This window comes from Eptatretus burgeri, chromosome 4 (genome assembly GCF_056783735.1).
Source record: "Eptatretus burgeri isolate ZD-2024b chromosome 4, Ebu_testis_v1, whole genome shotgun sequence".
NCBI classification, from domain to species: domain Eukaryota; kingdom Metazoa; phylum Chordata; class Myxini; order Myxiniformes; family Myxinidae; genus Eptatretus; species Eptatretus burgeri.
In genome coordinates this window covers 33,311,124-33,322,359 of record NC_140964.1, presented here as the reverse complement: position 1 = coordinate 33,322,359, position 11,236 = coordinate 33,311,124, and the positions used below count along the sequence as shown (strand labels likewise).

The following is an 11,236-nucleotide window of genomic DNA, read 5'->3' as shown; positions in this document are numbered from 1 at the left end:
CCTCTTGACTTTACCTTTAATGCCAGTACCGGGAGCGAGAGGCCATCCGGTTATGCTTAAAGCATTTCCGACAGCACAACTACACAGAAGCGTTTGAGTCCCTGCAGAAAAAAACTCGTGTCGCTTTGGAGCATCCAACGCTGACCCAGCTCCACGAGAGGCTTGTAATTAGAGGGGACTTTTCTGCCTCTGAACACCTCATTGAGAAGGCTGTGAATGGTAAGAATGGTGTTTGTTTGGGCTACTGTGCAGATATAGGCATAGCAAACTACTTGTTAACATTGTTTTGTTGTACATAAGGATTCATGAAGTTGGGATTAAATTGAGAAAGGTTGTCCTTGTGGCTTTGTCTCTCAAAGTATGCATTGTGTGCAAGATGAAAGATTTAGTGGCTGGAGATTTGTGAGATCTGTGTGAAAGAGCTAGAACAATGTATGGAATCAACAGAACGTTGATCGAGTGACGTTGACCGCCATGGGAAGTAAGAAGTGTCGTTTCGGGCGTTAGCATTGGTGCTTCCCTATTGTGGCCCTTCATAGGAGCAAAAAAGCAGTAGTTGATCTTAACACGGCTTAAAGATCACTGGGTGGAACCATGAACCCTCCATGTGATTGTGCTTAAATTTAAAAATAAATTTGACTGATTGAATATTTTCCTTCCACCTGTGACTTTTTCTTTCTCATTTACAATTACTCTTGCATATTTTCAAAATAAGTGTTTGACACCTGCAGTGTAAAAAGCTCAGATGATTATATACTTTCACAATTTGAATTGGTGCTTCCCTCTTGTTCCATTTTATCATTCATTTTTATAATTAAATTTTTTAAGTAGACAATTTTATTTATTTATTTATTTATTTTTCCCTTGGGTAATGATTGCGATTTATGTAATCCATGTTGGAACTCGATTAAATGCCAGTGCATTTATACAGTTGTACTCGCGTCAAAAACATTTGTAATGAATGGCCTTTTCTTGTGATCCTCTTTGTTCCGAACCAAAATTGTCTAGATGGTTTGTTCACACATTACATCAGCCAGCAGGATTACAAGCCTCGTTGGATGCAGATTATTCCAAAGTCTTACAAAGGTAAGTTTTCGATTATGCTGTTTGCTTTCAATTTTGGGAATTAATGTTTCTACCTGTGGTGGGGGTGCAAATTGAGAGTAAGAAATGTGGAAAGAAGAGATCAAGTGGAGAAAAGGAAAGGGAGGTTGGGGGGGTGTAGGAATGTTGGAGTATAATGGATGGAGAGGGAATGTGGTGGAGGAGGCAATCAAGGATAGTCATATTTAATGATGACAAAGTTAAAGTCATCACAGAGTATGGTCGTACTCCATATGTAGGAATGGCATGGGGAAGAAAAATGGACGTCCCATCAAATGTGTGCAAAATTATATGCTGAAAAACGACTGTAGAGTGAAGTCATAAGCTTTGAAGAGCCATGCCTTTCATTCTCGAACATTTTCATAACTAACAAGAATGAAAAAGACACCAGAATATATTGCTGAAGTACCAAATCGAGAGATCACAAAATCGCCAAATTGCTCATGCACTGAATTGTTGAGAAATATCCAGCCTCTCACAATAATGGCTGAAGCAATTACAATGATTCCAAAGGAAGGAAGCGACATTCTCTCTTGGGTATTGTACCGGTACCATAACAAACAAAAAAAATTAATCAGATTTAAAATACAATACAACCACAATACTCCACGCAACCTATTGAACGCCATTTATGCATGCGCAGAGTGAGAAACTCTCCCGTAAAACTCAGTCTGCTGTAAAGTCTGTGTTGTGGATTGCAAGGCCACATGGATTGTAAGGTATGATAAAATGCGTTAACTTGCAAAGGAAAAGGGCCCACAACGATCTACTGATGCTTTCATTGAGGCTCACAAGGGGTCATACTGCTAATTGGAAAGAGCATTCTAAACCTTTTCATATACCGTATGCACGCAGTATCTCCTCCTTATATAAATAGATGTGATCATGTGACCACTTATAATGCATCTATTTATTACACGTACACAAGGTAGGGAAGGGGTGTGGAGGGAGGAAATTGGAAACGCCAACATTGAAAAAAGGAACCGAAGGGAAGAGGATATTGTCCTGTCCTGTTATTACATTGACGATGTAAATGCTCATGTGATTTTGGACATATGAGGACGCTCGTAAAGAGGTGGAAAAAGCAGCGTGGAGAGAGAGAGAAATGGTGGATTGAATAAAGGCTGTTATCTCACTCCTGTTGTCTGGATCATTGGCTAAGTCAGCACCGCAACAAATGGGAATGGAGGTATCTCTTTACCGTGTATGTACGGGTAGGGAGTAAATGGAAGAAATTAAGATGGAGGAAAAGAAGAGAATGTGTGATGGTAGGATAAGGAAAGGAGGTGAGCGGGGTTTGGCAGAGGAGAGGAAGATTGGGAGAATGTCTGAGTATGGGGTAAAATAGAAGGGAAGGAGAAGAGAAAGGAGAGAGGCCAAAGAAGAATTCTGCTTCTTGGCGTACAAAATAAATAGATAACTCCAAAAGCGAAGGACAACAAGGTAGCAGACCGTCTGAGTGAAGACAGACAGGACTGGCATATCGGATGGGACATTAAGGGAACTACGGAAGGGACTACTATGATATATCATTGAAGGGTGGGGGGAGGGGAGGGGTGGAGGGGGATTCCCCATGTAAACGCCCCTCAAAATAATTTACTGGATGGTGACGTCACTGGCATTCAGATCAGGGAAAAGAGTTGAACAAGTCATACAAAAAAACATTTTTTTTTTTTTGATGAAAAAAAACGTAGGGATCCAAATATGCAACCAAACAAGACAAGAAGGAATGACAAGGATGCAACGAAGAGGTAGGAATGACACCACAATACAACACCCCACAATCCTTTTACGGATTGCCATCATGATATCTTTTGACATTTTCCCTCTTTACTCCACAACAACTAAAATGCACAAATCCACCAACCCACATTTCAAATCTCCAACAACCTCGAACATAAACATCTTCATACAATTGTTTCTATTGCCATCTATAACCAAAATGTTAAAAGATGCCATGATGGCAGTCTGTAAAAGGATTGTGGTGTTGTTCCTTCCTTGTCATTCGTCTTCATTCTTTCCTACCTTGTCTGGTTGTTTTTTGTGAATTCCATTCCTACATGCTTTTATTTTTGTTTCTGACTTGTTAAGTAGTACGAATAATGCTGTCTTTCCAAGCATTTGGCTGGGCATGATTGTGATTTCTGCCACGTGTATATTCACGTGCTTCTAACAGTGGGACAAACAGCCAACACAAGTGAAAGGCAAATGTTATTTTCTCTCAAATCTGTGATCGATAGGTGTGACCAATTAATGGTTTATGGGTATGCAGTCATCCCATTATACTGATTTGCCTTGAGGGTAGAGATGGGCCGGAGGGATGAAGAACGCGAGTTTAGTTGTAAAAGATTCTGGAGTTTGAAAGCATGTGACAGGACCGAAAAAGATGTAATATTGTCAATAAAGTAGACCATTAATTATTGTCAGAGCCAGCACGAGTGGCATCCTTTCTTTTGAAGTGGCAACATGATAACTTTTTGCATTTCCACAAGATCCCACATTTTCTGAATGTCTTGACATTTCCAAGATTTGTGTGTGGTGTTTCCCTTGGAGACATTTATCATGTGATGGGGCTGCATGCTATACAGCCCTGGATGGTCCCGATGACCGTATTTCTGGATTCCAATTACAAGAACGGCTGAGTGACAAGACTATCAAGATCCCCAGATTGTGTACCCCGTAAACCGGCATTTTATTCTGCTCGCAGACGTGTACAGATCAGACCTACTTTCGCCCTCGGACGTATGCAGATAAACTCTGAGCGAGGACAGTATGTCACACAGTTTCCCCCATGTACTGTTGTTGTCGTCTCAGCCAGTGTGTGCCCTCGGGGAAAAGTGAAACCACCCGCAATGTGCTGTCAGAGCATGGCCACAGCACGTCTGAATGGCTGGCTTGTGCACAAACTGAGGTTCGAGCCTCAGCACCGCACCGCCCATAACATTGTGCTTGACTGAAAGCTGTCCTGGGTCTTGCAGTATGGTCCACCCAGCAAGAAAGCTCCCCAAAGTAGCAGCAACAGCAGCTTTAGCACCCCAGGTCTCAGCTTCAGAATCTCACCAGGCACAAATCAATGTCCTGGACTTGTGGGGCTCTTCCCCCCCCCCTTCTTTTTTGCAAAACCACAAAATTTCTTCCCACCTCCTCTCCCCCATTCCTCCCAATTTTTAAAATAGCTTCATGGGACCACTCTCCACCACCCTGCCTTCCCTATTTACTTGATGAAAGTCAAGAATCCATGCGTTTACAGCATCGCCCGAGGCGAAAAATTGCAAGAAATGCAAATGTACATCATTCCGGTAATTCGAACATTTTTTTTTTTTTTTAAATAACGGCTTTCCTTCACAATCCTACTTTGTTTTTAATTTGTGTTTTCACACTCTCAATAATAATTGATTGTTTAAATTCCCAAAATGCGCTGGGTTGTTCCACAAATGAGTTCAGAACAGCGACTTCACTGATCCCTTTGTTTGCTGACTGCAGACTGTATCTGTGAGAGAGCGTTATAACGATGCAGTGCTAAACAGAGCAGCATTCATCAAGGTCGTAATAATAATCATAATAATATTAATAACAACAATAATAATCGGTTTATTTCAAAAAGTCTCGCAGCCACAGGCTGAATTAGCCTTTTTCAAGTATAGTCCTGTTTTAGAAGAACTTGAAAAATAATTTTAAAAACCACCTCACATTAAATACTGAATAAATGGGATAAAAATCACGTAAAACCAAGGTACGACTACATGCATATTAAACCGAGCTTGGTGGAGCAGCAAGGCACAGATCGCGTTCTCTATCATCCAATGCTGCACGAACTGTGAGCCACAATAGTGTACCACACGAGCACATTGTCTCCACCTTGCTGTACACAAGCCAGGAGGTGGAGTTGCGGACAGGCGTGATGATAAAACCAAAAATGGCCCTTCCGACCTGATAAAGGCACCATGATCCATTGAGTATCGTATGCGCATATGTATCCAGGTAGTGGACAAAAAGAATGGAAATGCCAATGTGAAGTCACTTAATGCGGGGTTGGGCCACCATGTGCGGCCAGTATGGCCTGCATGTGCAGTGGCATAAAGGCCACCAGTGTCTGGAATTCTGCAGGAGGGATGTGCACCGTTCTTTCATCATTTTCTGTCTGAAAGTCAATCAACTCACACCCGTTTGATGGAGCTGGAAAATGCTGTCTCAGACGCCGTTCCAGAATATCCCATAAATGCTCGACTGGGTTCAGATCTGGTGACTGAGAAGGCCATGACATATGGATAACATCAGTATCATGCTCATCAAACTATTGGTTGACCACATGTGCTCTGTGGATGGTGGCATTGGGGGGGGGGGTCTCTTCTTGCAGCTATGCTAGCCATAATTATATGCAACCAGGCCTATGCAGCATTTTTATACATGACCCAAAGCATGCTGGGATGTTATTTGCTTTACACATGGGCCACACCTGTGTGGAGGCTGTCGCTTGGTGTTGCTCAATTACCCAGGCATTTCATTTTTTTGTGCACTACCTGTATATCCTCACTATAATTCACAGACTTGTATGTATTTGTCGTGCTACTCCTCTTACGGTTCTGCGCCAATTACATCCAGACTTGTTACATGGGATCAGCATGACCCCAATTAGTGCATCGGGGTGTTTTTATCTTTGCCAGCAGTCTTGGGGAGGGGGTATGGGAAATATTACATGTAAATGTGTATCGTGTAGTGCCGTCTCCAGGTGGGAGGGGGTATCGTAAGTCCCCGCCTTTCACAGTACGGTATTCATGTCCCCACGTTTTCCAGTGCAGTGAGGTTGTTTTGAATTACGCAGTGAGAGGTATTTTTAATTGCACGTTTGAATAAGGATAATAACATACCCCCCCCCCCCCCCCCCGACTGCTGTAGTTGGAGGGAGCGCGTGTGCTTCTTGTCACATTAAACCATGCTAATATATTTCATTACCATCTCAGAAATGTTCCAGAATGCACTATTTTAAATCTTCAAGAAGCAAGATTTTCACACATCCAGAAACAAGATTTTCACACATCCAGAAACAAGATTTTCACACATCCAGAAACAAGATTTTCACACATCCAGAAACAAGATTTTCCCCATCAATATTCTCGTTTTTCAAACCAAAGCATTCATGCCTGATAAATGAAACATGTATCGAGTAATAGAACCAAAATAGGTTAACAATCAAAATGGGCCTAATTAATTAGCCGATGGAAAAATAAGTGTGTGGTTTCTGAATCTCTGTGCCATTATAAGCGCAATGCATCCTGTGCAGAATTTCTACAAGATTTTTTATCATGTTTTGTGTCACTGAGCAACTTCACTCTCTATTCTAAGAAAACATTTAACTGTTTGTTTTGCATGTTGGCATTAACCAAGCTGATTGTTGACATTTGTTTCGTTTAGAGGACAGTGAGGAAAACAGGCCAGGGATGCGAGGAGGACACCAGATGGTCATTGATGTCATTACTGGTGAGGGGGAGTGCAACTAGATCAAGCTCTTTCATTTGTTTCTCAATGCTGTTTTCTCATCCGCTTCATTTTACCCTTAAAAAATCTGGTTGGTTTGGTACTGACATATTTGGCAACTTATGAAGTCTAAGATGATTCAGAAATGTGAATGAAAAAATGTAAGATTACTCAATGCCATTACTTTTTAATTTTCTTCATATACAATGTCAAGGTTCGTGGAAGAGCTTAAACACAGAACGGATCAGGATGAAACAAAAAAGGAACGGCAGAAAGAGGAGAGGGGGGTGGGGGGGGCACACCAACAGCAGAGTTGAAGGACAAAATAGGGGGGGGACTTGGACAAATAATGGATGTGGGGAGGAATGAAGGGTAAGGGAGAATGAACAGGACAGACAAGATGGATACAAAAGCAAACTCTCAGGAAGGAAAAACTGCAAATTTGGAACGAGGTGGGCTTGGGTTGTGGCGAGGGGTTTACGAGCGTTGAAAAAGTCATGGTTTTTGATGTGGGTTAGGGTTAAATGGTAAACAGCTGGCTTGAATACCTCGGGGGGGGGGGGAAGAATGCGAATGAAGAGAATGTGGAGGTTGATTCCACACATGAAAAAAACCCGGAATGGATGAGTGGAGGTGAGCAGTAATTCTGGATTTTGGAATTTCACAAGAAGGGGGTTGATGGTGGACCATGTGTGCCTTGCGAAGAAACCTTGGGGGTTGGGGTTACAAAGCATGGAAAAAAAACAGACTGTGCAAGACCAGAAAGGAGGTGGTAGAAGACGGAGAGCCTACCGGACCTGTACGTGATGGCATAGTGATCCGTAGACTCTGCTTCATCGTGGGAGATTCCAGTGGTCTTGAAGGCCTTGGTTTTCACAGCGTCAAGCTGAGCAAGATGTGAGGCAGGGAAGCCAGCCCAGAGGGGAGAACAGTACTCCATCAAGCTTCAAATGGAGCCCTTGTAGGTGGACAGGAGTTAAGGTGTGCCAAAGTTCCTCAAAAGGATTGTTAAGAATGCAGATTGGGGGAGGGGGGTGGTTATACTCGATGGTCCTTTCGGAGAGAGATGGTGAGATTGTCAGATTTGGCAGGATTGAAAGACTTATAAGAAAGAAAGAAAGTAATTTGACCTGCCCAGAGAGGAGAGCAGCTGTGGATGAAGGTCTTGTAGGTGGATGGGAGTTCACGTATGCCAGGGAAGGACTTTGTACAATGGAGCATGTCCAGTTGATGACTGGCTTTAGAGGTCAACTTTGAAATGTGGTTTTCCCAAGAAAGATCATGGCTGATGGTGAGACTCAGTAGACTGAGTGACTGGACTTCCTCAGGAAGAATGTTTTAAAAAGTAGGTGGGGGTGGGGACGTGGAAAGGGGGGGGGGGGTTGCCATACAGTTCTTTTGAAGAGAGATAGTGAGAGTGTAAAATTTGTCATGATTGAAAGGCATATTTGAAGTCTTTGACGATGTTGTGATTTTGTGAAGATCTAAATAATGGGAAGCAGGCTGGAGCTTGCCTGTCTGAAGGATCACGGATGTTCCAGGAAAGGGTAGAATCATCAAATTGATAAAAGGGATTTTCAAGAGAGTCAGAGAGATCATTTATGAAGATCAGGAATAGGACTGGGCCCAGAACTCTGCCTTTGAGCACTCAAGCTTTAACAGGGAGAAGAGATGAAAGGATTCTGTTGAGTGCCGCACATTGGCTGCGAGAGTAGAGGAAGTCAGGAAGCCATGTATGGAGTTTACCTTGGATGCCATCAGCAGAGACTTTGACAGACGATCAAAAGGAATTTAAAAAATGGTGAAAGCTATTATTATTTTAAAATATATCACCATTAAGCTCGAAATACATCTTCAATCAGTTTGCAAGAATTGATAGTCTAGAAGCCAAAATCTGTAGCTAGCCTAGAAAATAGGTTCGCTGTTGATTTCATGTTAGAATGGTGCAACTGGTGTTTTTGAAGAGTCTAGGCATGACCAAGTCGAGTTCCACTTGTTGCCAAGTCTGCATCTGAATATTATGGCTGCCATGACAGTAATCAAAATGGCCGCCATCAGATTTAGTCTTTTTCTTACTGCAAATTGTACTAGCCAGAAATTTGTCATGATTGTGAAATACTATGTAATCTGACACGAGGAACACTATTTTGTGCTTTATTTTTGTACTGGATCACAACTTTTCACATAATTGACAACTTAAAGACGAAATTGAAAATGCACAGACGAGCAACAAATGTGAAAAAGAAAATGTTTAGCACTATTGATGGAGATGGGTTTACAGTCAGTCAAAGGTTATTTCAACAGCTGTCAGATTCTTTCTAACACAAAATTACGTTGCTTTGCAGAAGAGAAAAGTGTTGTGAGAACACCCAAGTACAATTTTCAGAGCTATTGATCGGCTTGTACACTGAACGGGTTCCTACAAAGGGCTTTGCATCCACATGCTTTCGTGCAAGGCAGTCCATTCCGTGTACATTTGCACCGTCGAGTTGAGCATGACCCACGGCATTTGCATGTCGTCAGTTCTACACAGTAAGCAGTAATAGGCTGTGCAGTCATGAGTCGCGGCTGAAATGTCTCGTTGCCATCTTTGACGACCTGTTCCCACCCACAGTTCTCAGGTGCAGGTAGATGTGGTTCAGATTCCAAGGCTCTTCTCCACACAAAAGTCTGGTAGTGCGCTCGCTTGATGTGTAGAATCAGAGCATCACGAGTTGGAGGCAGATTCTCAATAGCTTTGGTCAGACTGAGAAACAGATCACATCTTACTCGCTGAATTGAGTTATCTTGGCCATGAGGGTCATAAAGCCTGCAGACAAATGACTCAGCATCTGCAATCACACTCTCATCAGGAATTTCCTCTTTGCCTAGGTTATTCAACAGGTGGGAGTTGTTTTGAAAGACAGCCCATGCAGAGCGCTTCGCAATTCCAGCAAACTGGCTTGTGCTATCTGAACCTGTCACTGCAAGAAATGCCAGAAGTGACTCCCTCTGCGAATCTGGGATATTGATGGAGTCAATGGGAATGTAGTGTTGCTTTTTGGGTGTCCCTGCATTCATCCAGAGAAAGGGACTAAGATGCGGCTGATAGGCAACAAGGAGAATGAGGACGTCAGTGTCCTGGCTAACAACAACAGTTTGCATGTACCCCTGTTCATATGCTTCCTTGGCATGGAGAAGAATGCGAGTATCAGCCTCTTCGTGCTCAGGAGATGACAAGTGTGAGACATCTCTCCCTGACGACGTCCACACTTTTGCAGGATCTGTGAAGCCTCCATTCAGTACCAGCTCCTGTTCGTGATTCTGGAACTTGTTTGCTAACTCTGTGCATAGAAAATTTGCTAAGCTAGCTTTGTTTTCATCGAGGCAGATGAGTGTATTCCATTGCCCCATGGACTGGCTTCTTGTTTGCACGTCTCTTCTGATTACTTTCTTGCCCCGTATCCTCTGACTTCGAGCTGTTGATTTGATCGTTTTCTTCCTATACTGATTAAAGGCAAGATCAACCCTGGAGCAATAGTCGGAAAAAACATGACTAATATGATCTGCAACAGAATCTGCCCATTCACCAAGCATTTTAGCATTCATCCTGTTCCCGAGTGCCTGGATCAGTGCCATGCCATCGATGATAGTGCATGTCGATAATGGTTCTGGAGCAACGTTTGGCAAGCCTTGCTGGAGAATCTTGCCAAGGTCAGCTTTGTTCAGAGGTAGACGTAATCTACCATTAGGCATTGCCAATGACAGAGGAACTGCGCATATCTCTTGCTCCAGCATTTTGTTCATGTCAACGTCTCGGCCTGCCTGCATTGCTGTCACCACACGTGTCAGAAGTTTTCTGTCTGCCTTTAGTGTGACCATTTTTTCCTTTCCCACTTTGACTTCAACAGTGTACATGCTCTCGAAAGTGTGCAGATTCTTAGACTTGATTCTGTCATGAAACCTTGTTGTCTTATTGATCAACCGGTCCTCCACGAAGTCTATGACGAGCTGCTTTCCAGTGATTTCAGCATTCAAGAGATCACTTGTCACAACATCACTGGCAATGTCCCCTGTCGTAATTGAGACTAATTCTGGGGAAGTGCGATCAAATGGATTGTGGGTCTTGAATAGGTCAATGAGCTTTAGCACATACTCTTGGTCTTGGATCATTCTCTTGGGACCGAAATCTTTATGCGCACAGTCATGCTCATCATCGTCGTCTTCCTCACTGCCAGCGAGTGTGAACATGTTTTTTGTGTCTCTGGTAAGCTGAGCTCTTTCGTTGAAAGAGAGAGCCCATCTGTCACGGGCGGAGTCTGTTTTTGTTATTCCAACCAAACCTCCAGCTACTTTGCCGGCTTTGTTCACATGTTCAATTGCCTGGTCATCAGGTATTTCATTGAACTTCTGCTTTGTTTCTTTTGTGACAAAGTCTCCTGCAAGGAAACCTCTGTGCACTTCTGGAGCTGTTGTCGGCAACATGTGCATGTCAGCAAGGAAGACAGCTCCCCAGCGAGAGTAATGGAAATGATCAAATGCTGCAAACCAGGGAAGCATTTCAGCAAATGATGTCAGGAACAGGATCCAGTCTCCTTCACGAAGAGCATGTGTGAACCTCAAGAGGATGGAGATCAACTTCATGTATGTTCTCCAGAATCTAAAGGTGGCATTTTCT

At 43.0% G+C, this 11,236-nt stretch overlaps 1 protein-coding gene across 2 annotated transcripts in view; it reads left to right on the top strand.

The window, feature by feature from the left end:
- MKLN1 (muskelin 1) overlaps nt 1–11,236 on the top strand; it is a 96,736-nt gene that overhangs the window by 65,777 nt on the left and 19,723 nt on the right. For both annotated transcript variants that reach the window (XM_085877351.1, XM_085877349.1), the window contains 3 exons: nt 27–219; nt 1,009–1,086; nt 6,517–6,582. In XM_085877351.1, coding sequence (XP_085733477.1) covers nt 27–219; nt 1,009–1,086; nt 6,517–6,582 — 337 coding nt within the window. The remainder of the gene's footprint in view (nt 1–26; nt 220–1,008; nt 1,087–6,516; nt 6,583–11,236) is intronic.